This window comes from Aythya fuligula, chromosome 20, assembly GCF_009819795.1.
Source record: "Aythya fuligula isolate bAytFul2 chromosome 20, bAytFul2.pri, whole genome shotgun sequence".
NCBI classification, from domain to species: Eukaryota; Metazoa; Chordata; class Aves; order Anseriformes; family Anatidae; genus Aythya; species Aythya fuligula.
In genome coordinates, this window is record NC_045578.1 from 9,433,671 (window position 1) to 9,460,574 (window position 26,904).

Genomic DNA, 26,904 nt, shown 5'->3' on the forward strand with positions numbered 1-26,904 from the left:
AGAATTAGATTCTAAAAATACCACCCTAGCCCTTGGAATGAAGTATTGGCATTTTACTTCCCCATTAAAAAAAATGCAGGTTATATATTGCTACACTTTAACAAACACGTCAAGTATAAAATGCCAAGAATCGTTGCCTAGAACAGCTACGCAGGATGTCCTGTTTCATTAAACAGCCACAGTGAAGGGAAGAGTATTAGATTTTAATGAATACAGAATGAGTGTACTTAAGCTTGAAATGATCAAAAAAGAAAAAGGCACCCCATCAAATTTCCACGTTTTATTTAAGTGAACATACACATGATCCACGTACTCAATGAAATTGTCGTAAAATAACTTAAGAACTTATGTTGAAAGGTATTAGCAGCACCATCAGTATTGGAATAGCAGAAAATTCGTGCTTCCTTAGGACACACATTTATGCCTGGATAAAAATGCCACCATTTGTAACAGGGATGGGGAATGGCTTTATAGGATGCTTTTGGGAGTTGGAATTTTTAAAACACAGTTTTTTTTGCTAAATACTTTGCCTATTAATGTTACAAAAATGCAACTAGATAAGATACTGCATAGTATTTTAATTAACAAAGATGTTGACATTGAGCCCCGTAAAGCAAGACTCAACATCTCTGCTTCCACATACATTTCTGAGTAGAGAAATCTAAAATTTAAAAACAAAATATAGACCTAGTGTATTCTCTAAAAGACACACTTTAGGTGGAACATATAGTACTACGAAAATACATATCTTCCATTCTGTTTAATAATTTACTTTAGTGAAAAAGTTGTGAAATTCTCATCACAAGAAGCGTATACAAATTCAAGACCTTAGTAAATTAACAAAAAAGACTTTAATTTTCTTTTAAACAAGGTTTAGCCCCGCTGTAACAATTATACAAGGAAGAAAAGAGACTACATGAAGGAATACAAATTTACACACATTTTACAGTGACTTATACCCTACACATCTACAAAATTCACAGTTATAATACAAGCAAGTACAAGGCTGGGATAAAGCTGTTCGATACCAAAAAAAGTTTCTACTTTAAAAAAGGATAAACGGGAAGAGTTTCAAAACTTCTGCACCAACTTTAAAATTCTAAGCAGGACAAAATACACTTCCTTACACAAATGCCCTTCAGCAAACACAGGCTGCTTTCCTGGGTGGATGGAAGAGTGAATTGCTGAGCTTCTTCTGGCCCCGCAGGCTGCGCCGCATGGTCAGCTTGTTTGAGTTTTTACGCTGTGGCGTTGTGGACATGCCTTCTGGTTGGACAGTAATGTTTCGACTCAGGCCACGCCTCGGCTTCTTCATAGCTGGGCCAGAGTTGGATTCTTCTAATGTCCTTTTAAAGTTCGCTGTGGGTGTCCTCTCTGCATCTTGGGCTTTTGTTTGGCCACTAGGAGACACCTTGAAGCCTTTTTGGTCCGTGCCTGAATTTGTGGAGTTGGAAGGGGAGAGACCTACTGACAAACCATTACTGTAGGATTCATGTATCCTCAAAGCCAATGCTTTGCCACATTTCTCCTCCTGTGGGCCTGAATCCTTCAGGGTTGCTCCTGATGAAGGTGAATTGCTTTTGGCAATCTCATTTGGCAGCTCTACGTATTTCTCTGAGATCATGTTGCTATGCACAAGGGAGGGAACAGACTCAGAAGCATTCAGTCGTGGCCACGGATCATCTTCTAAAAGCTGAAAGGAAAGAAAAAAAATACTTAGGCATAAATAAAATCATTTTACTCCTATTATCCTTTGAGGGTGGAGACTGCATGACAAAGCATTTCAAATTTTTTCAGAGATAGAAAAACTCCATAACAGGATCATTCCCCCACACACACGTTGAGAGGCAGGGGTGGAGAGGTAGAAACAGATGCATACTGTGGATCTGAGCTTGGTACTTTGTGCACAACAACTTTCTCAACGCTTTTATTTCCATCATTCAATTTGCAAACATCTCATAATGGCAGACAATCTCTTCATTCAGAGGGCTGTTCAGACCCCTTCATTCCATGAATCTTCCTTTTTTTGCTGCTATAAAGCGAGTTTTGTAAGGAATAAACATCTATCTTTGTTAATTTAGGAAGCCATGTCAAACGCAGTGCCTGCAGTCTGTCCTGGGATTTTCATGGGTAGCGTGTTCCAAAATGCAGACACGAGTCCCCTCATTCTGTGATGTGTGCACCCAAACTGCCTCTGAAGATTTCGTACATAGGTGGTCAAGCACCATTAGGGCAAGCAGCAGAACTCCGACCGGTCACATTTTGAACTCTCAGTTAGGGCAGAGCTAGATCATCAGCGAGAAGGATAAACTTCATACCCTAGGCGTCCTGGTCGTATACAGAAGGTAGAGCAAAAGTTCACTGGACAAACATTCTAAAAATAGAATTACTATTTGCTGTTTCCAATTCCTCACAGCTAAGTAACGCGTTTTATTGCCTAACTGTATGCTCTACAACTTGGAAAGGAACTAACTCAACCCAGACACTCTCTGTGAAGCACAGTTATCGGGTACTCTGAAGAGAGGCTGCTTAGCGTGGTGTCCTGAGAACCAGGGACTTGCTAATCCTACCTTCAGCTATTCATCCCTTCTGCAGCCTTTGATAAGTGTTTCTGCCTCAATCTCAGTTCCATCAACAGGAAAACGGGGACAATACTTACTTTCCCTATCCACAGGGGGATTATGAAAATTAGTATTTATGCAGTGCCCTGAAGATACGAATTATAACCTTATTAAAGATTTAATTGTGAAGAAATCCCCAGCTACTCAGCAAGTCCTTCAGAAGTAAAATTCAAGGCCACGTTACATACCATAGATGTAAGGCAAATGGCAATGACAGCCTTAAGAAATTAGTGAAAACTCAAACACACAAATGAATTAGACCATGTAAATACACCACCTGAGCAAGAACTGAATGCTTTAAGCTACAACAGAGCAACTTCAGTTCACCTTCAAAAAGAAATCCGGACTGCTCAACACTTTTTTAACATAGAATAGTAAGGTTTGATAAAATGCACTCCAGAAGAAAAGATTATCAGAATTCTTTCTAGCATCTAGACTTCGTTTTCCACTTCTTCTAACTCCTCTGTTGCTCCACATGTATAGATTAATAAAGCCATTTAGTGTTTTTTTTTGTGTTTTGTTTTGTTTTTACTACATTTAGCAACACAGAAGAGAAGACCTTTACAGATGGTTATTCAACTCATTTCATAAGAACGCTAAGATGCTGCATTCAGAACAGCCCTGGCAACGTTATTTAATCTGCTCAATTTCATTTCTGACATTGTGTCTCTAGCCAATACTTAGGTTTTATGTTTCATATTGTGCAAGGCACTTAACACTGTGGCTCTGATTGCCAAGATCTTTTGCTCAGGATGAATAGCTGAGATCGGGTAAGGCTTTAGGAAGCCAAATGAAGTCAGAGAATGGACTGCAGGAAGTCTGCTGAAGAGTGATGTAATAAAACAAGAAAAACAAAACATGAATCACCAACTTCATTTCTCAATCTAGTCAATCAAATTCCGTCACTGGCCTCAGGAACAATAGAATTAATTTGGTATTAGTAATTGATGCCAGAAGGATATGTAATTAAGAAATACATCTATTTAATTGAGAAACTTTGATTTACTCTATTTCCAAAAATTAATTGTTTTTGGAAGGTAGCAGTTGTTACCAATCAAGGATATCCAATGCTTTTTTCCTCCATTCTCTGACAACAAAAGATCGAATTTCTTTTCATTGCTACCTCTTGTTTTTCCTGACCACTCTTGCCCATAATCATGCCACAATGACTTGTAGGAGTTCAGACTGATCTGGCAACTCACCTCTCATTTCTTTGCAGAGATTTTGGAAAACTTCAATAGGATTTTTTTTTTTTTAATTACTTACCTAATTTAGATCAGCTATTTACCTGCGGCTTTACGTATCAATGTATTTAAATACTATTTTGCTAATGGATATTCTCATCAATTCCTCTAATTTCTTTTGTGCAATCAATAACATGATTGATTGCACAAAAAAGAGCTTTTCCCTCCTATAAGGAGGACAGTCCAGCCATTACAGAAACTAGAGGTTTTGAAAATACATCTTTCCTTTCATTGTGGTTTCTTATCTAACTGGTAAGGTTCTCCACACTAGGAAAAACCTGATCTTACTCAATGATATACTTAACTGAATATACTTACAGATAACTGCCCAAGGCTTTTTTTTTGCATAAAAGCATACATGGGGACACCACTGCCCAGACATTTTACTTGTTCTGATCTTCCTGGAGGCATTTGTCCCCCAGCCCCTCAAAATGTTTCATTATTCAGACAGTACAGGGGCCTTTCTTTGTCTTTTTTCTCCTCAACTTTCTCCTTATATTTTTCCTCCCATCCTTACAGGTACTCTGAGAGGACAGTTGTGTATTGCCTTTCAAGTAGAAACTTACATTATATTAATACTTTTAATAAAAAATAGGGAGAAAATAGTATTTTTTTTTTAATTGGCAACACCACTTGTAATAAAGGCCAAGAGGAGAAAAACATTAAAGTAGAAAGAATTTACACATGATACCAACACATACCTGTAGCCAAAGTTTTATTTTGGGTTTTGCACATTAAGTAAAAAGTAAACTAAACCCTTCCTACAAGGAAAACACCAAAACTATTAGTTGTCTATAGTTTTGATCTCTCCACTACTTATGACCACCTGCTACAATTCATATAGGTTCACACATCACAGCCCCCTGAAGTTACTTATACAGGGAGGGGGAATCTTCAGAAGGTATCTTCACTACATCTTTATTAAGAAATGCTACTTCCTGGTTATTTTGCAATCAACATCGCTCAAGGCTTACTCAATAAGTACTGGTAACAGCTAGAGCACAAAACAAGTAGTACAACTTAAAAGTTCGGGAGTATTTACAACTCAAAAAAATCTCTCACAATTTTGAGCTCTTTTAATGTATTTTGCTGCACTGGATGGAATGGAAGGAGAGAGAATGCCATTTTACTAGCAGCTTGTCTCTGCAAAGGGAACATTAAGGACTGCCCTTCTTATTTTGCCCCCCCCCCCCCTTTTTTTTTTTTTTTTTAAAAAAAAACTTTGCCCGAAGGCCAGTTATCCAAAGATGCTCCAAAACATCAAAGGACAGTTACTTAAATCAGAAGCAGCTGGTAATTACTGAAGCAAATATCCCCTCATAACTCCACTCTAGTTTTTTAGAGAAAACAAAGCTTCCAAACAGCTCTGCTTTATATTAATGGGTAAAGCTTCTAATCCCAAGAAAGAGGAAAAGATGTAATACAAGATCTAACAAAGAACGTTAAACCAGTTCAATGCCCATAGTACAGTCTCCCAATCCAAGCAGAAATCACTCTCTACAGTGTGTATCTGAATGTGTTAATCCATCTGTTACCTTAGAAAACAACCCACATAGTTATGAACACCTCCAAAGGCAGTCTGCAATTTACCAGCTGTTGAGGTTGGTTGGGGATTTTGAACCTCTGACCCCTTTTTCAATAGTCCACTTCCAATTTTGTGCAAGAACTCAGATTTTTACGAAATGCTGTATTTAAAACTGTGTGAATTACATGCGTAAACCTACAGTAATTATTTACATTGAAGAGGACATACAGATCAAGAACTACTACTATGTTACTAGGATTTTAAGAGTTACAAAAACACTGTATCCTGACATTCAGCAATTCTGAGACACTCCTACTTTAATACTCTCTCTTTGGTGCTCCAAAATCTTTTAAGAAATGTTATTAAAAGTTTTTTCTCCAAAGCATTGCACGCTGACTTACAAGAAGTACTGAGGATATGGCCAGGTAATAGCTGTCAAGTTACTGTCCTACAACTGAAGCATTTTATTTAGCCGTACATACTGCCTAGTCCACTGAAGTTAAAAAAAAAAAAAAAAAAAAAAAAGTAACACTAAATGATGGTTTAAGTTGAGAGGCCAGTAAGTTCAATGTGGAACGTTTAAAACGCTGAAAAAAAAGTGTTACCTTGACAGGTGGGGTACAGCAGCGGGAGGGTGTCATGACATTCATATCAGGGCTGCTATAGCAGGGACTCTCTGCCAAGTTGAGATACAATTCTTCATTTTCCAGGTTGCTTTTGCTATCCTGCAATGGTGAGATGCAGATTACGATGGCACTGGTGTTATCTGCACGAAGCATGCGCTGCCTCCACCGGCCCAGGGCTCTGTTCACCAGCATTTTGGCACAAGACTGTCGGTGCTCTCCCTTTATGTTAGAAGAAAGAGAGAAAGCAATCAAGTCCACTTTACTTTATAAATTGAAGACAGTTTATGTGGCACAAGCTGAGATAATCTACTCCTATGTCATGTGCTAAAGTAGTTTGATCCAGGAACATGAGGAAATACTAATTGAAGCTTTAAAGTCCGTTTATGGTAGAATCCACATATACACACACTGAATGCTTGGAACTTTACAACTGATGCAAATGACTTCTATAAATAGGCTGGCCATAGCACATCCTGCAGTCTTTCCAGAACTCTTTCAAAGGGTTTACAGACTATTTACTAACTGATGCTCAGATGCTCCACTGATTAAATTCTCTCAGCTGTTTTGTATAATAAGCCCAGTAAGAATGTAATTCAGATTTTTCCCCCCACAAAAAAAAAAAAAATCACAAAAAACAATTGACAATTGTCTGCATTATAACATGCGTTTTAATATGAAATAAATTTTGGTTTCAGACAGTACTTTGTATAACTTCCTTACAGGAAGGATTTTCTATCTTCTTAATCACAGATCCCATCCTGGTAGTCAAATTTCCCCCAAATGGCAATTAAGCATTATTAACACAAACTGTATTTGACAGTACATGCAAGCAAAGTATCAGCTGCACTGTAAAAGCCTCTATGTTATGGCAAAGTTATTGAATATGCCTGAACAACAAAGCTGTTTGGTACATTACACACATACCAGACTCAGCAATTTTTAAGAGGAAAGCAGTGTTAAATTTCCCCAATGACTGATACCAACTGTGCTCACCATGAAGTATTTTTTCTCCTCATGATCCTGGCACATGGAGATAGCATCCTGAGGCGGGATCATGTTCCACAATCCATCACTGCCAAGGATAATGTATTTGTGCTTCTGGGGGTCAATTGTGTGCACACTAGTGTCAGGTTCAGGCGACACAACAAATTCACCACTGTAGAAGTCGTAGCTCCACAGATCACCTAGCAAAGAAGAAAATGTTTCAGAACTGTTATATTACAAGCGATATTATTCTTGGAAACTACTGAAAATGGTTCCCATGAAAACAATTACTACCAGTCTCAAGTCACCAGCAGTAATGCAATGCAATTTCAATGCAATTACTGTTCTGCTGCTGTCACTTTCTGATCACATTTATTGATATGGAGATATTTAAGTAAAAATGTATTCAAACCAACCTATATTTACAAGAGGTCTTCACTCTCAAAACGAAGATTTTCAGAGAAAGAGGGAAAAAGATTAATACCTGAATTCAGTGGAATCTCAATATCCAAACTAAAACCTATTTGAACAACTAGGGTTATCCTGAAACAGAAGCAAAGCCTTATTTTAAGTTTGTTGAACCCAAACCAAGCTTGCAAAAGTCTGCCTTTCCAGTTATGGGCACAGTTTAAAGCTTTGCAGCCAGACAATCTCTCCCCTGCTTGTACAGAGAATCATGATACAGTTTGTAAAATTAGGTTGGGAGAAGACCATGCAGCATTAGACTTTAGCCTGAATGACAATGTGTTGCTCTGCACAACCTAGAAAGAAATGCTCAGAGAAAGAAAAAAAGCAACCAGAAAACAGAAAACCTCAACCCAAAATTATCCACAACCATCCAACCAATACAGAAACACACGTCTTGCTGTATGTGTATTTGTCCATGCATGTGCCATGGAGAAGAAACAAGGACAGCAAAGTAGGAGGCTGAAGCCTTTCCCTTATTAACTTTTTTCCTCTCTTTTCTCCTCCGTCCATAGCATTATCATCACTCTCAAAGCCATGCAGCACTCAGAGTGCCTTTCCAGCTGAACACCATGTGCCAAATCACAGACTTGGAAAGAAGCCACAGGAGCACAAGTAGCACCTGGGTTCCAGCAGGAAAGCAGAAAATGAGAGCTAAAGCCTCTCCCCTGGAAGGCCTCATGCAGTGAACCTTTCTATTTTTAAATCTTCCTCACTGTGTGAATGAGTTTGGGGTCACCTCACCGATGCAGATAGCTTGAACTGAATGTAAAACAAGTCACATTTAGATCAAAACATCAGCTGGTTCAAGTGCTTCCTCCAAGCCATCCTCAAGGAAAAACCACTCCAGCAGAAAAAATTTTCCATATTAACTTATTTCAATCTTATTTACCAGATACACACAAAAAATGTCTTTCTAATGTTAGACTTCTAAATCAAGAATGGTATTCCATTGCTCTAACACTTTTTCTTCCTTTTTACACAACTAATGCTACAAGGGGAGTTTTCTATGCTTTCTGGTTTTGGTAACATACTATATAGTACAAAAATTACCACTAAATAGTTTATTTCTTGTTGCTTATCATTACAGGAAAGTTATTTGCAAGCACTGGCTGTATTTTTCTGTGCAGAACACATGGCTTTAGAAGGAGAAATTAATAAAAACGAAGAACTCCAATTTAAAAAGGCACTATTTTTTTTTTTTTCTTTTTGCTCACTTCAAATAACATGTTCATAGCTGCCTTCTACATCCTTCACCACCCTTTTAAAGATAATAAATAAGCTTTTTGTCTTCCTATTTCCTTCCATTAGCTTTGCCTTAAGCTACCAACCGGCTAAAAAGACTTCTCCAGAATCAGGAATACTTCAACTCAATTACGCCACTTCACAGTAGCAAGCAGGGATGGTCCATCCTCATTAAAGCACCAGTTCACCTCCATTGCATCAGCAGTAGACAAACACATGCTTCTAATAAATACTAATTAAAAGCCAAGCCTGCTCATATAGAGGAACATTCTCCCTCCACAGACTTGCAACAAAGCCAGCCAGCTGGCAACAAGATCAAAATAAATACTGTAACAGAAAAGCTGAGCTCCAGTGCAGCAATTATTATATATTAATTGCCAAAAAATGTCTTCATACACTGAGAGTTCTTCACATTGTGCCTGTCACTGACACAACAGGTAAAACAAACAAGAGCTTGGAATCTTATAACAACTAGATCTTGGAATCAGTTCCCAACATGGGGATTTTCTTTTGCTTTTATTCACTAGCATGCCCATTTATGAAAACTCAATGTTTTCAGCTGAATCATTTTTTGATTAAAAATACTTTGCTGTAATACAAAAATAATCTGATGCTGTTTAGTTTCGGTTCATCCACATACATGTCATCATAGCCATCTGCTGCTCTCCCTGAGAAACAGCCGAGTTTAAATCACAGGGATTTCAGAGAGCCTTCCTCCAAGAGGCAGAAGGCTCCTCGCAGTGATACCCGGAACATCGCACTGCTTATAAGGGACTCCACCAATAAGGAACTTGCTGAAGGGCACAGTTTCTGGGGAGACAAGGAACCCACACCTCACAAATCACAGGCCCAACTCCTAACCAGGAGCTCAACCTTCCCAGTTGCCTCTGAAAGCCTTCAAACCACAACATCGTCTCTCAGTAGTATACTGACTATACGGTAGTAACCATCTTTGGCCAAATCCATGTGCAAATCTGTAACTAAGCCAGGTATCTGCAGTACTGTCATTGTCATCTCAAATGGAGGCAGATATGGGGGGGGAATAGAGAGAAAATGGGTCTAGCAGATACAACAGAAAGTAATTTTCCTTCATGAAAAGGTAGAATGGGAGCTAGACTAGCTCAAGTACTCTCAGCTTCTAAATTTATTAAACATACGATTTTGAAAAGACATGACCTGCATTCTTTTAAACAATTTCCTGTGGCATCACCTCTGTCAAAGCAGCTTTCTATGTTTGCTGTACTCATACAGTGAGAACCACATCTCGGTGAGTTTTAAATTCAGCTGTACTCATCACTTACCAAGGTCCAAAACCATCTAGGAAATAACACAATAACTGACGTATACAAGCTGTGTGATTACAGACTAATCAAGCAGGCAAATGATCCTAGGTAGAAGAGCACTGCATAAAGAGTACTTCACATGTAGGATTTTTAAGAATTACTCTAACTCCAAGGCAGCAAAGGCCAAGCCATGTTATTAGGACAAGGCACTTTTTTCTTTTTTATAAATAAAGGGCAGAGCACCACAGACTAAGCCAATGCTTTTTAGAGCTGCTGTATAGATGGAATACTAATGTCAGCTGTCTCTTGCTCTGGCCAGCTGGAGAGAAAAGCATCCACAGTGGCAGAGAGGTATGTGGCAAACCTAGAAGGAAGTCACTTTACATGGGACCCTCTCTTTTACAATTCTGGGAGAAAATGAGGGAGAGGAAGGTAAACCACAAGGCAGAACATATTTTTCACGAGGCATCTCAAAACACTAACATCTTTAATATTGTCCCAAAGCAAGCAGACAGACGAGTGACTCTTTACCAGACTGGAAAGCCAAGATAGCAAGATGATGTGATATGCCAAAGGCTAGTATTACAGAACTGGAATTCCAGGTTCTCAGACTTCACTTTCAGCTACACTATTTTTGTTCTTAATTGAAACCCACACATTTACAAAACTTAACAGCCTTTCTATCTAAAAAACTTACAGCCAGGAAGGTTTGCATATTCCTTTTCCAAACAAAAGGAAGGGGGGAGATTGTAATAGTTCCTTCTAATCTACCAGAAAAAAATTGTACCTGTTTCTTGGTCATGACTAGAACCAGATTAATACATGAAGATCTACACTAAAATTGCATTGCATCTTTCAAACAAAAAATAGGTATTTGAAGTCATATAATAAAGGAGCAGAAAACTAATACAGCTATCTATAAAAATATGAAAATACGTAGTCTACTTTACCTTACTATTACCTTTTAAAATACAGAGAAAAAAACACCACTTGCAACTCAGCTGATGCCAGGAAAGTAACTGGTTATAAACAAAACCACCCATCGTATAAGTAGACTGGATTGGATTAAGCCCAAAGCCTTCTTATAGAAAAAATATGTCATAAATCAAATTGATCATTTATGTTTTGGGAGAATGCTGTTTTGAATACAAATATCTTTTAATTTTAATAAGTCACAGTCAAAAAGTGACCCAATTTGATTAATTCCAAATCTTTTAAAATCAAAATGTGTCTAAAAGGTCTGTTAGTACAAGAGAAGACTTGCTGCACTTCCCTTTTCCACTCCCCATGAGGCAATGCCACTAGGAAGCTCGGCAAGTCTCAACATGAATACGGACAGGAACCACTTCAGGCGATTCAGGCCGAGTTGAGGAGAACATTTCCACCAAAACTCATGACAATCTGATCCTATAGCCACAAGAGGGCATCTTCACAGCAGTGTAACGACAATTGCAATATAATGTCCCACTCACAGAACCTAACAATGATTAAAAAGTTCAGTCTGAGGAACAGGAATGAAACTGAAGGTAGCAGCGAGCAGAAAAGCTACCCAGAAGTACTCAGGGCTTTAAAATCTTCACCATTCCTTTAGGAGCTTCATTTACATATTCTTTAAGTCAAACCTGCTGCAAGAATTCTACCCTCCACACTGTGTCAAAAATGAAAGCAGACAAGAGGCCCCTATTTCAAATGCAATTGTTTCATTTGCTGTTATAACAAATGGTGATTTAAAAACTGCTCAGAAGACAGTCTCACCAAGACTGCTCATCCCTGCTCGCATGTTAGTAAAACAGGCAAAAAAGAAGAAAGGTGTTTGAGTCCAGGGCTGTGCCAGAGCATACTGATTAAGTAAGTGTAACAGAAAAGCCTGAGAACGAGGATGCAGAGTAAAGATGAGAAACTAAAATGACATGCAGAAAGGTACTCATGATTTTTGGCATTCAGCTAAAGCCTTCAATGCTAAGGTGGCATTGCAATCTCTAAAACACACAGTCCTGTACAGCATTTGTTAGCTAAAGACAAAGGATAAAACCAAAGAACACTTTGGTGACCGAACCTGGATGAAGTACCACCTCCAGGATAAATATTCGTTACTGCTTTTCTACTGTAAAAGAAAAGAGAGCTAAAGAGGCAAACACAGAGAGCTACAGCCAGGCAAAAGCAGGAAAAAAGCCCCCAAACTTTCTCTTTTGAGCTAAACAGATCCACATGTGCCTTCACGTGTTCTGCGTTTTTGTACAGGCATACGGATCTATCTTGTCTTGGGGGTGGAGAAAACTGTAGAAGCTGCAGTAAGACATCTCCAGAACAAGTCTAGAAATCCAAATACACTGCACATATATATAAAGCAGTATCAGTAAAGTCTGTAAAATGCTGTGCAGCGTTTAAAAATAACTTACTGGCTTGTGTAATCCATTACAATTAATCTTCATGGTGTGGCCTACACACAAGCAGGAAAGACAACCCAAGAAGCACATACTGTCTAACAACTCTGCCCATTCAGATTTAAAATGTGTGTGCTTATGTACACACTCACCAAAAATTAAACCCTTAGACAACAATCTACTTAGATCATTTGAGGTCAACCACTCCCTCCTCCCTAGGGTTTCATGGTATGCATGCTCAGAGAGCTTTACAAAACAATTCTGGCATGCAGTAGGGTGCTCTGGAAGACAGCTTCCATATCACTGTCAGAGCCACCGTTCTTATAGCAGCTATACATCCAGAGTTCACTGTTCTGGTACATAGCTGCTTTTAGGGGTCAGCAAGAATTTCATGTTCATATGAAAAAAATCAATCCTGTATTGTGGAAGCCGCTACACCAAAAATATGGGAATGGTGGGAACATAAGATATCATCTTGTACTGTCACAGCCTTGTATTTATCATCCTGCATTTTGTCCCAGAAACCAAAGGTTTGCATTAATATATTTCGACAGCCAGCATGTGCTGAAAATGTAAACTTTCTGCTAGCACGAATCCGGCTACTATGCTACACATTGGGAGTTATTTCCTCTCTCAGCTCTTTCCCTAAGAGATGCACCTGTAAGCATGCTCAGTGGAGCCCATCCACGATGCCTTCCTGGCTGCCACATGGAAAAAATCCAGCTTGTAAATCTACAGCAGAGAGACAGTAACTAACGCACCATGCACACACGCTGTTCAAATCACACCAGCAAGTTACACGAGGGCTTGCTGCCCCTGAGCGTTCAGGCTGTATGGTATGCAGCCACTTGCACTCATATCCTTGCCTTACACAAGGGAATTCAAGTATTTTGAGTTGCCTCACACCTGTTATAGGGACGGGCAAATAAAATGGTCAGTTACCATGGAACTCTGGATGCCGGGAAGCTTACACAAAGAATTGCACTCGAAGGAAACAAAACGCTCTTCTGATCAGAATGGGTAGCAAGTCCAGAGGTGAACAATTCTCTGAGACTGCGAGGGATTAAGTATCTATTACGAGGGAAACTGGTATAAATACATTTTCATTTCACAGAAAAGGTTAGCAGAAATAGCTATGCTTGGAATGCAGAACACTGTGCTACAGCTTAAGATATTTCATTAGAAGACATAAAACTTGCATACAGTAAAAGCAGCATACAGGTACTTTACAAAGACAGTACAAAACCTAAATACTTCTGACTTGTTATGGGACTATAAATAAATAAAACATCAACTTAATCACAGTGGTGCCACAAGAAGCAGCAGTAATAAGAAGTGCATACCACAAATGCTTATTTTAGGACAGAAAGACAGTAAACAAATCAAAACAGTAAGGGGAATGTCAACAGAATTAAGCTGGCTTAAAAGACTTCTAACACACCAGTGTCCTTTCTGCTGTCCAAATACTTGACCAACTTGTTTTTCCCCAGTGTTTTATTCCTGCTATTCAGATATCTGCCCACTTTAAAGACAGTAAATTCACAAGTATCGGTTTATCTTGTAAGCATGGGGCAGTGTCAAGAGACTCCTGCTGCCCTACTAAAAATTCTCATCCAAATAGTGAGTCTGGGGCCTGTATTCTGCAGCATGGGATTTCTGTTGACAACAGCCACCAAATTTGGACTTGGCAAAAAAGAATCACTGTGCAAGATCTTCGCGGGCTTGACTAGAGTATTGGTGACCACTGTATGCCAGCACTGATGGTTACTACTCCGCTTGGAGAGGCTCCAGAGTAGCAGTGCTGTGCCAACCAGGGTAGCAATCTGGGAGCCAGCCAAGAGGTCGAGCAGGCTTCCATAGCTTGAATGCAAATGGTTTTAGTTGTGGTAGGTCTTTTGTAAGCAGTGGAAGGGGCATGCTGGCCTCAGAAAGAAGTTAAATCCTGTTTCCAAACTGTGAGCGTCTGTGCGCCATCTGGGTCCCACAGAGCAAAGCAGCTGCGTTCCTTTTTGCAGGAGGTTTGTCATACCTCCTCAGAAGGGGATGTGAAAAGGCTTACACAGACTCCTTGAGCAGGCAAACACCAAAACACTGCCACATTGTAAACCCCTTTCTCCTACACGATTGCAAGATGCCAATGCCCCCTTTTAAGCGTTCAAATCTAACTATTGACACCAAGAATTGTGAAGTGTTCCCATTTCTTGGACCTGAAACTCCACAGTAATCCTCTTCATCGACATAACTGGAAAGAATGCAATAGGGGGCTAACAGATGCATCATTCCTTGAATTCCCATCTGCACACAGAACCCAGCCAAATCCTTTTGTTAAACTTGCTGCAAGGAATCAGATCAAAAATCACGGAGCTATTTAGACAAAAAAAATCAAAATTGTAAGAATGAAAGACTTATCAAAATGTAACCTATGACAAACACTTTGCAGAAAAGGGGAAAGGAAGGATATGTTGCTTGGTGGATGAAAATCTTTGCTAGTCATCTATTAACTCCAAAGAACTTACTCAAACTCTCAAGTCAGTTTTACTAACCATAAAATAAGCAGCTAAATATGACACATAATAAGATTTTTAAGATATGGAGGAAAAAAGTCAGTAAACTTAAATTTTTAATTTTATGGAAAAGATAACTTCAGCCACCTGTGGCCTCCTCCTTGATATGTAGCTATCTTCTACAATGTTAATTATCGCTGCAAAATGTTTAACACTAGACAAATCCATGCAAAACACGTATCACTGCCTCTGAAATAAGATGCAGTAATGTTATGCACTTATCACAAGAAGACAGTCCCAGGAACAGACTGTCCCCATGACACACTGCCAACTGATCTAGGAACACTGACAACACTATCACATAACTGCCGTGCTTGCCAAGAAGAAATTAAGTCACAGGACAGTTTTCACAGGTAAAAACGTGGTACATTTCCATAAAACCTAACCTATACTGGGTGTATCTGGATAGAGAACTCCTCACTGGGGCAGAGGGAAGTTGAAAGGAAAGAAAATGTACAGCAGATTGGAATTCTACAGTGAAATTTAAGGCAAACAACTGACTAGAAAACAATAACACATATGGGCAAGAGGAGGCAAACTTCAAGTTATGAAGTACTTCCCAAAAAAGAATTCATAACAAGTTTGCTCGGTATTGTAATATGCCTTTCTGTCTTCTGAAAGAAGTGTTCCTAAAAAAAAAATGTTTCCCATTACCACTACTTTTGCAAAGGCAAATTACAGATAACACACACACACACACACACACACACACACACACACACACACACACGGGCTGACTTCTATCCTTTTGTTAATTCAACATTGTCTTGGAAGAAAACAGCTTCACCATGAAAAGGAAGACCGAAGTAACACATATCCTATGCAGCAGAACTTAATCTTACCACCACTTAGTCAAGAATGACTGTCCTCCCCTCTCAGCCAGACAGTGTGCTCCATGTCTCGGAGGCACTAACTGCTTTGTGTGTTTCCATTTGCAGCACAAAGCACCATCCTTGTTGTAAGAGTGACATTGGAAATCCTGCATGTTGTACAACTAGGCCTTTATTCACTGGTGACACCTTTGACAGCTTTATTTGAAAAATCAAATCCATAATATATTAACAAGCTTTTATAAGGCCTTTGCTTTTAGAAGGTCTTATAATCAAGGCAAGCGACTGAATTCCTTTTAACCAAGTGTTTTGGCAAAATGGGGGGTAATTCAGTTCTGGTGGCCTGCATGGAGTGGTGTCTCACTTCCCGAACACGGGCACCACTTACCAAGTGCTCTGGCAACTGCTAGGAACGGAATCTGGTCAATGACAGTGCTGCGGCGCACGGGGCCGTTGTGAGTCAGCCGAGGTCTCTTCCAAACGACGCGATTCACGCCAGACTTGTTGATCACACTGAAAGCATCAGAAAGCGGCAGGGGTTATAAAAAGGAATGGAAATGAAAGCATGAGAAATTGTTTCAATGACATTAGAACAGTTAAGTCTGTAAATATGGAGTCAATAATGACAGCACCCTCAGTGAGGTCCGCCACACAATTAAATATTTCAAAACACCTGGTATCACTTGTACAGTCTCATTCCATATTAAGCCAAAGGGAAAAGTGAGAGATGAAGGGAAAGGAAAAGAAAAAAAGTAGAGGAATGAAGAGTTGGAAGAAGTTCTGGCTAGTTGCAACAACCAGATGTAAAAGTATCTTTTTAATCTGTCAGCAAAAAAGCAAAACACAATTTGCTTTTCTCAGATGAAGACCATCAACATCAACTCACTTGGGTGGAAATATCATGTAGTTCTTCCCTCGGTTTTCACCATCTGCCAAAGTTTGGCAGTAAAGAACATCACAGTACAGTTGGGAAAAAAGAAATGAGCAGCCTTCTGTAGGAATTTCCTTACTGGTGCACCAACATGAGAGAGAAATAAACAAGGGATTGTTCATCGTTATCTGAAAGCAGGACACAGGAAGAAACAGCTCTGCCTTTAAATGTTAACACCTGCTCTAGGGCACTGAGCACAATGGTTTTAGTTCTCACAGGTGACTTCAGAAGGGTCAAAAGAGAAGCTACTGTGCAAGTGAAACCAACTATTATGGGGCAGGAAGAAAGAAGGGAGAGCACAAGGTACCAAGAAAGAAGAGGTAATGGAGCAAGGAACTAGCAAAGTTTGGTCCCAATCAAGCCAAGAACTAGACACTTAAAAGCTAGCTTTTATCCAAGGAACAGCCAATGGTAATTAGGAGCTGAGGCGCTCTGGAACAGCCTCAAGATTCCTCATACTGAAGCTATTCAAGATGCACTTCCTGAGACTTCAAAGGCCTTAACAACAAGGGCATGTTTAGCTCCATCCTTTCACATGCACAGTGCAGCAGTCAAACACCACATCCTAAAATCCATCTCATCCATTTGTACAACTAATGACCACACAAAGCTAAGCCGTTATCTGAAAGGCTTCATTCCGCACTCCGAGACTGGTACTAGGAATATCCTACTTTTAATGAACAATCCAATCATGCTCTCACATTAACTTTTCCCAATTCACTCTCATGACAGAGAAGTCATTAATAAGCGTAACTGAAGTTTCACCTCACTCATCGCCTCACAACAGCCTGTACAGCCTTTATCATCCAGCCGGGAAAAAACAGGAGTATTTGTAGAGAGCAATTTTAAAAATATATGCTTTTTTTTTTTTTTAAACAATTTCCACTGATACAAAGTTCTAGAGAATGTTTCTTCAAAGCTTCGGAGACTTTCAATCACTGAGATACGTGACTTGGAAACCCATACATTAACAAATTTAGGCTAATTTAGTGTAGCTTGCAGTTTTGCTTTCTGAAAAGCTACCATCTGAAACACAGCTAACTGACCAGCTTCCACCTGCTAGAGATACAAATATCTAAAAGTTAATGAGCTGACAGGGTTCTTGTATGACTGATGTCAACAGGAAAACCTTCAGTGATCTCTGCCTCTGAACTGCTAAGAGAAGGAAACTGTGCCCATCCATCTGGTGCAGTACTGTAGAACGAAAGAACAGAGAGCTCCTGTGAAGCTATGCCAAATCCGAGCCCTGAGGTTTGTCTCAAAACATTAGTGCCATCTGACGAGGCTGCCTGCTTTCACCCTCAGTCACAGGGAACATGCATCAACCACAACTTGGAGATGTTCTAACTAACATCTGCCAGCTCCTGACAGTGAAAAAAGAACTAAACGTTAAGATATATGTTAAAGCGTCACATTTTAACATTTTAAGCATATATTTAAACAGCAAACTCAGTATTGTATTTGAAATTAATATCTTTCATGTTCCTTAAACAGCAGCTTTGAAGAGCTTACTGAACAGCCGTCTACCTCACCTCAGGAACAGTGAAGTGTTTTTTTTCCCCAAAAAAATCCATAGAATTTAATGAAAATAGATGAAACCATACCTCCGCTTACAAAGTTATCAATGAACACTTAGAACTGTAACCAGCTCAGCCACAGCAGAACCCACCAGGAAATTAAAGTTCTGTTTATACCATAAACCACTAACAAAAAGCACAACAGTGTAACACTGGAACACCAAGTTACTCCCCAACAAGCTAGGAATCAACAAAAAAAACAACAACAAAAACAGAGCATAGAGAGAGAAGGAATATAAACAGGCTGTGAGACTGACTGACTTGCTTGCCATCCCCTAAAACGAGCAAGCTTAAGCCCAGTTGAGAAAGAAAGACATGGATAGCACTCAGATCAAACCTGAAGTGAAAAGCACAGACAGTTACCTGCCCCCGAGGCCTTCAATTCTCTCCCTTTCTTTGGGAAGTTCAGGCTTGTGGTCCTGCGTCACCTCCACAGCTCTCACAAAGTCATCTTTGGGGTCATCCTGGACTCCCAGCACCACTCCTGAATCACCAACATGAGCAACGTACATCTTCGACCCGCGGATAATTACCACGCTGGCAGTAGTTCCTGATGTGCTCGGGAGACCTGTCATGGTCTTTGGCCACTCTGCTGCAGTGAGAAAAAAAGCAAACAAAAATACCTTTGTTTTCAATGCTGCGGAACCAGTAACGTTTTGAAGATCAAGGCTGCGTCACAGAGGTTTGCATTATGTTTCAACAGGGTGTGCACACAACTACGGCCAGGCAAACCAGTGCCCACAGGTCCCCCCCCCACTTTCACAACATCACTCCCCCAGCTACAGCTTAAACTGAAACAAAGCCAATATGAAAGCACGGAGACCGGATTCCAAAAACTATCTCCTCAGGTTTAAATTTTCCAAGCATTTCTAGAAGAACAAGAGTATGTGGGAAGTGTTACTTGAGTGCTGACCAGATCAACCGTGTGTTTTGTTAGGATTCTACTGTTCACTTCCCTGCCTGAAGAGGAAGAAACATAAATCAGGTCATTTTGCCTGGACATCAAGTTGTCCGGACACTCCTGATTCTCTCAGAAGGAAATAAAAATGTTATTTTACTTTTATATTTTAGGTTGAATAATACCTCAGCCGTTTTATTCGTGTTTCCCTTTAAAGGATTGAACAATGAAGATTACTTCAGTATGCTATCCAACATCAAACCTTTCACAAAGAAGATATTCCTTGAACTCAGAACAATAAAATACCTTTATTAGTATGAACTGTGCATGGTTAGGTTAAACTCCTCCTTTCTCAAATCGTTTGCCCTTAATTTCTTATTACACTACTCTCACAATTTACATGCAATTGAAGTTTCTCTTTCATGCCTTTTCTCGTCTATTTCTGTGTCTACACACACTGGTTGTTCTTCCAAAACACCACTAAATGACTGGGACAACATCCTAATTAAGAAAGATTAGGCATACCAGTCCTCCTCCCTACTTCAGTACCCTCAGATAGCAGACTTCAACTTATCAGTTGACTTCAACTGTCAACAGCAACCTCATGTTTCTTCTTCGCTGCACACCCACTCATGTCTTCAGACAAACTAAGAAGGGGGACTCATCTCCTTGTCACATTTTATCTTCTGCGCTTCGCAATCCGTGCTTACACAGTACAATACAACAATTCCACTGTGATGCATTCTGTTTGCAGGAAATAGTCAGGCCAGATAGCCAAAGCACTGTTTTGTTTTTCTCTCTACAGCATAACAACACAAGAAAAAAAAAATCATTGAGGCCTTCCTCCCTGTGAAAATATTTTAAGCTGCAGACATGTAAAGCAAAAGCAAAAGATTAGGAACTTAGTACATTCCAGTGCCACTGAACAATGTTCAGATGCCCAGGGCAAGAAAAAGAAAATAGGGACGATGTGCTGAAGGGGAAGCACGTTTATAATACAGACGGCCTGCTGATAAAAGCTGCATTTCCTCATTGTTAGCTACCAAGATATCCAGCATATTTTAAGCATTTAAGTCCTGACAGAGGCTTCTAGCTTTGCGTTCTAAATACTAAAATACACTTTCTCCCTCAGAGTAGCATTATTTCAAGAGCAAAAACATTGAATCAGCTTATTGGAAGTACTTTGGCAATTTTAACTGTGGATATTAAATTTAACACATTCCAAATGGAAAGCAAACAAGGGAGGAAGCCAAGTGGTAATGACGACTTCAACCATGCACTTAACAGAAAACAAGCTGCAGCTAATGAGTTTCTGTCAGTGTAACAACCCCTCAATAGCAATAAAATATATTAGAGAGTCAAATCAGTCTTTATGGGAAATGAAGAGCACAAAGTGAAATCGCCCACTTATGAGAAGAAGAATGATAGAGCAGCCTCGGTTTTTAGGCTCCGACAGAACTAGAAATTACATCTGCCCATCATCGAGGCATTTCACAGTTTATGTCTTGCTCTTGGTTAGAAATGAGTATTACACGTAGCACAGCACACTTCTTTCTTTAGAGATTGGCTCATCATAAATTAACAGAAGTGTCAAAACTCCTGAGCTCTCTTCTGAGCTCAAGTACTACAATCAAAGTCACTTACCCAACTCCCCCACACATCAGGGCTACGTTTTTATCAATCTTATAAATTAAGCAATAGGACATCTTTCTGCAACAATTTTCCCTCTATTTGAAAGACACCACCCTTCACCCAGCTAATTCCAACTGGTGTTATAGCTGGCACGTCAGCCAGCACCCTGAAATCATCACCTGCTACCTAGGACAGTAAGTAGCAAGTGTTTTGCCTTATGAAATTTGACTTGGTTATATCCCTTCCTTCAACACTTAATTGTCAAAAAACCTTAGTGCAAACTATATGTAAGCCCTTAAAAAAAAAAAAAACAGGTTGCTATCACAAATTCTTTGCTGAATTTTTCCTGCATACTACCACAACACAGCAAACTCCAAATGCTATTTTCAATGCCTATTCTTGTCATTTTGTTCTTTTTTTTCCTCTAGTATTTAGATGCAAGATAAAATAGTTTTAACTTTAAAAAGTCCTACATTTCTACTGTGCGATACCCCAGTAGTCCAAGTGATCCACTTAAGATCAAAAGGCATCTTCTCCTCTAAATAATTAACAGAATAGTCAGTCATGCACTGTTATGAGCATTAAACTCCTCCACTGGTAGAAAACCTCAGCTTCAGTTGCCTTTTCATTCAAATACAGACACACCACTTATTTTCCCCTACCTGGCCACACCAGCCCCAACAAAAAATGCAGGTTTTCTTCGCACACATCCCTTCAAAGCAACCAGATGAAAAGCCATCCCCTTTCGAGTTTAGAACTTTACTTTGGTAAGTTCAGAGCAGACTGTTACCGACTTTTAATACCACCAGTTCACAAATTCAAAGAAATCCTGACACTACAAAGCTCTCAAAACAGAGCTCACACTTCAACATTATTCCTGAAACATCCATGCATTTCATACCACTATCACACCTTTAGGAAGGGACAGATGTAACTACGTAGCATGCCAGGATTTCAAAGTTAGTAAGAGTTTCTTTGTGGGGCCCACATCCCTAATTCTGTACTTATTGTCATATAATTATTAACCTACATACTAGAAACATGACTACATCCCAGAATGGACACAACTCCTCTACAGCCAGGGGGGTTTGGAACTGAAAAACACATTGCTCATGAAACAGCATGATGCACAAAGTGAACCAGCTGATGCTAATGGCGAGTAGGAGGTAAACCCACATCTGCGTCTAGCAGGGCACCAACAACATTGCCCGACTGCTACAGACTCACAATACATGCCCACAAAATATCACATTTCCCAGTTTAACAGATGCACTTCCCACTCTTCCAAGACAAAATAGAAAAAAAGAAGAGCACGCATGTGAAGTGCTTAAGCTATACAAAGCCATCAGATTTATAATCTACTTTGTTCCTTACAATATCAGATGGCTTCAAGAGAGAAATCCATGCAGCGTTTTAAAACAATTCAAACTACAACACCTCATTTCAATTTGGTTTGATTCTAAAAACCTTGATAACTTTCAAAAAGTAAATGCTATATGAACTTTTAATGCACCTGTAGACTAAAAAAAAAAAATGTACATTATCCTGAAAACCTGCATTGCCTCCAGTGGTCTAGCTCCTTTTCAGATAAGGACACATCCATAAACTCAAACATTGCTAAGAATAACCCTGACATTATGACTTCCTTACAGAAGAAATGAAAATATTTTATTTTTATTCTTACAATTAAGTTAAATGGAAGAATTATAAGCAATGCAGGAGCATAAAACTTTCTAAGTTTTAACTAGCAATACTGGTAACTTGTACTTTTTTCAACTAAAAAAATTGTTTAAGTAGTACCGAGATAAATTTAACACTTACAAACAAGCTTTTGACTAGACAAATGATGAGTTACAAAAGAAACACCACAATGCAATCCCCAGTAAAGCCCTGTCAAAATCTAGGACCTGCAGAGCCTGCTTCTTGCAGAAACCTTTCCCATCACTGCTAGTTGTAAAAACAGGCTTCAAATACATTTTTCTTTTTACTTTGGGAGTTCTAGCACACAAAGATTTGGGAATTTTATTAACATAATTAACCTCACTAATCACCAGCAATGACAAAAGGGTGTTCTTCTTTCTTAACGTTTCTGCTGTACTCATCACCAACAGATTTCGTGTTAATCACAGGAGATGGCTGCTGGGGTAGCCCACTGCTTCCAAGAGCCCAGAGCACAAGCTTCCCTTCCAATGGCCATCCACTGAGAGCAATGAAGGCTCCGTGCTTCACACCAAAAACCCAACCCAGCCTCCTGCCCCCGTTCCACAATCCTAAAATACCCAGTCTCTCCAACACAGAGTTAAAGATCCAGACTACATAAAATGACGTGGAAAAATTATTACAAGCAAGATTGGCACTGGGATTTCGTAACACAGCGTGAGAAGTTATAAACCAGATTAGTAATTGTTTTATCCCATTACACTCTAGCTATTAGACACATGCAGAAGAAACCAGCAAGACCAAACATGTTACTTAGAAGAAAAGTTTACCTTATACCCTACCTCAAACTGCCATCAAATACAGCCAGAGCTATGCTGTTTTTAACAACAGTTTAAATTAGTTCCACAACCAAAGTATTATTTACTAAACACATTGTATTAAAGGAGCATTTCCTGCACTCTGTCACTTGCCTCTCTCCATTTTGTAGCTACACATGGTTACAGTGACAAAGAGCAGATGAAGGATACTACAACCAGACAACCGATCTCCTTATCTTTCTCCCCACACCACCTCTCCCTGTGTTCACACATCCTTCTCCTTATCGTGCAAGTCTGCAGCCCAGGAGGCCGTGTGCCCATTCACCACTTGTTCCTCAGCATCAAGGTTATGGTCAAGTTCTGGCGCTTCTAAAATTCACACCCTTTCCTTTCTGCCTGGTATCAGCGTGCCCTGACCTCGCCATTCCTCCTCTTATATCTTTTCAAGCATCTGACACTTGTGCAACTTCTCTATTTCGATATTCAAGGAAAAACAAAAAATGAAACCATTCTGACAGCATAATACTCTCACACCTCCCTCCTCCCCAGCCCCAAATCACTCCACCGAAACCCCGCTGTGCTGTAAATGCAATTCTTGCTTTTCATGTTTGCCTCCCAGGCCCAACTGTCAGTATTCTTTGTCTACGTTTTTGATCCAATTTTACTGCGCTCCCCTCCTGCCTGCCTGTTTTTATATGCTTGCTATTTATATATTTTCTCTTTCTAGTGCTTTCAAATGCATAAAAGAATACATATTACATCATCCACACGTATCTACTTATGTTGGATATTAATGCACACATAATAACGACCATACCCTAAACCATAACCTTTACCCTTTCAGGAAACGCGATTCTGCAGTATCACCAGATATCGGGGAGAAGGAAGAGGACAAGAATGATTACTGACACCCGTCCTGGCACTCTTCTTTGCCTTACCTGTTTAGGACCCCCACTGTCCTGCTGCACTTTAACTGAGCCCACGTATAACCTCCAGGAATACCGAGCGTGTTCTGTTTTGGCAGGTACCCTGCATATTCCCTGATGCTCAAACAGTAAAGTGAGCAAACTACAGCCCGGTATGAAACAGCCACATTTCTCATCGTTCCATCAGGACCCAACAGAAACAGCTGGGATCAAGAGACAGGGGAATCAAATATTTTAGGCTGCTAAAATAACTTCTCATGATACTCTGCTCGAGAGAAACTGGGGGGGGTTCCATGTAATTCCCCAAGACAACAAGACAGAACCTCCTCTGCTAAAGGTACCTGGGACATCCAACTTGCGATACCTTCAGAACAAACTACAGCTCTACACTCTTCAGCTACACGGCACAATTGCCCTGTAGTTTGTCCTCAGACCCCGATTCTCTCTCTTCCTCTCCCTCTGCTCTCTACTTTCCCTCGATTTTCCACACCACCCACTTCAACACCGCGGGTCGCAGCCCGCTTGGTGCCCAGCGCCCCGCGGGGTTGGAGGGGGCTCGGGGCGGCCGTCCCACGGCCGGGAGAAGAAAGAACCCGGGGAAAGGCAGCGGCGGCGCCCGCTGGAAGGGAAGGGGACAGAGAGGGGGGGTCCCTGGCCCCTCGGAGGGGCTGCGGGGGGGGCCGGCGAGCCGGGGACCGCCGCCTGCGGGAGGAGGGGACGGGGCACGGCGGCGGCCGGAGGGCGCCTGGAACTTACGCAGCTTTTTCCACATGGCCCGGTGGCAGGCGATGAAACCTTTGCGCAGGGCGGCGCAGACGGCGGCCGGCTCGGCGGAGCCGAAGCCCTTCTGCTTCTTGATGAAGCCCCAGAGGTTCTCCCAGGCGAACTGGGCCGCCTCCCGGCCGCCGTGCCCGTCGCACACGGCGAAGAAGGCCACGGAGCGGCTCGGGGGCCGGCCGGGGGGCAGCGTCCCCTCCTCGGCCGCCCGCGGGCCGGCCCCGCTCCGCCGCCCGCTCTCGCCGGGGGGGCTCCCGGCCGCCGCCGCTCCTTTGTGCGGGGGGCCCCGGCGCGCCTCGGCCGGCGGCTCGGGCTCCACCACGATCTGGGTCACGTCCTCCATGTATTTCCTGCCGCCCTGGTCGGAGAACACGCTCACCCCCAGCGAGTACGGCCCCTCCATGGGGCGGAGAGGGAGAGGAGGGGGGGGGGGGAAGAAAAAAAAAAAAAAAAAAAAAAAAAAAGGAAGGCTCGGCCCGGCGCCGCCCGCCCGCAGCCCCGCTGCTGCCCGCCGCGCTACTGCCGGGGGCGGCGGCGCCGCTGCTGCTCGGCCATGGCCGCGGCCCCGCTCCGCGCCTCCGCCGCTCCCCGATCCCCGGCGGGGCCGCGGGCGCGCCCCGCTCCGCCCCGCGCTCGCCCGGAGCCCGCCGCAGCGCCCCCGCCTGGCCCGGCCCCGCCGCGGCGGAAGGGGCGGCCGGGAGCGGAGCGGAGCCGCCCGCAGCGCGCCCCCTGCTGCCCGCCGGGGAGCCCCGGGCCACGAAACCCGCCCGGAGCAGGAGGCTTCGCTGACCTGGGGGCGTCCTGCGGTGCCCCGCGAGGTGTTGGCACGGCCGCCTTCAGCTCCCGGAGACGCTTCTAAGGAGGCTGAGCGCGGCACTGAGCCTCGCAAAAGTGTCTGGGCTCGCTAAGACGGAGACAACTCTCGGCACGAGTGCTGCAAGTACTTCGGATTTCCTTCCCTTAACCACCTCGGAGTCGGGAGGACTTAAAAATAGGAGACGTGCCGGCAAAGATTTGCATTTCTAGAGCGCCTAGGGATTTGAAAACCTGTTACAAACATTAATGAATTAATCCGCGCTAATCCAATGAGATAACTATCCCTCCCCTATTTTACAGGTCTTCATGCCATCAGATCAATCGTCAGATCAACAGCCAAATATAGAACTGAGAAATCCTGCTTTAAAGAAGTCTGCCCGTTACGTTTCAGAACAGAGTATTTTACAGAGGCACACTTGCGATGAAATCTACGTTAAAGATGAGTAAAGTAGGTAAAGACCAATTTGAGCTTGATGCAATCCACAACACTGCAACACAGCCTTATTTCCCTTCTAATTACCATACAAAGCATGGCACATTGATTGCCAGGCCCGAAGCAGATCCTCTGTCTCTTATGTCCAATGACAGTTTTGCATTTTCAGGTGGAATAGAGCACCTAGTTTCTGTTGATACCAACTTTTACAATCAAGACAAACTTTTACAATCAAGACAATTAACACCACATAAATAGTGCCTACACTCATAGACTTTAATCGAATTACAGTACATGATTTTTTTTTTTTGGGCACGTAACAACTACATTCCCAAGGCTACCACGGGAAAACACCAATGCCACTATTTACAGGACACGCAACCAGCTGATTCTCTAGCAACAAAATGCCTTTTCCCCCCTTATTTCATCTTGAAGTTCTTTAGCTCACAAGAAAGATTCAGCTAAACCAGATACAGGCAGAAATGGGAACATGCATACAAAAGTTGAAGTTTCAGGGAGAAAAACATTTACTCCAAAACCCAAGTAACAAGAAATAATTGAAGGGCAAGACTTCTTCATGCATCTCTCTCTCAGACACAAATATTGGGAACGCTTTTTTATTGTTATTACTTTAATACTTAAAGGAACTAAATGCTAAGCAGAAAT

The 26,904-nt window shown here is 41.4% G+C and overlaps 1 protein-coding gene across 1 annotated transcript; it reads right to left on the reverse strand.

Moving 5' to 3' along the window:
- Nucleotides 1-265: 265 nt before the first annotated feature.
- Nucleotides 266-25,392, reverse strand: PPM1D (protein phosphatase, Mg2+/Mn2+ dependent 1D). Its single transcript, XM_032201117.1, has 6 exons — nucleotides 24,969-25,392; nucleotides 18,643-18,871; nucleotides 16,160-16,284; nucleotides 7,010-7,200; nucleotides 5,996-6,235; nucleotides 266-1,693 (listed from the first exon to the last, which is right to left on the reverse strand). The coding sequence occupies exons 1-6, from the start codon at nucleotides 25,390-25,392 to the stop codon at nucleotides 1,139-1,141; spliced, it is 1,764 nt and encodes a 587-aa protein (XP_032057008.1). The 3' UTR covers nucleotides 266-1,138.
- Between the last annotated feature and the right edge of the window lie 1,512 nt (nucleotides 25,393-26,904).

What these genes read in the sequence shown, in the direction of transcription:
- PPM1D (XM_032201117.1), bottom strand. Translation starts at nt 25,392, where the DNA reads ATGGAGGGGCCGTACTCGCTGGGGGTGAGCGTGTTCTCCGACCAGGGC. An exon ending in AGCAGTTGCCAGAGCACTTG is followed by an intron (nt 7,201 to 16,159) that starts GTAAGTGGTGCC and finishes CTTCTTTGCTAG; the next exon opens with GTGATCTGTGGAGCTACGAC. An exon ending in GCTGTACCCCACCTGTCAAG is followed by an intron (nt 1,694 to 5,995) that starts GTAACACTTTTT and finishes CTTTCCTTTCAG; the next exon opens with CTTTTAGAAGATGATCCGTG.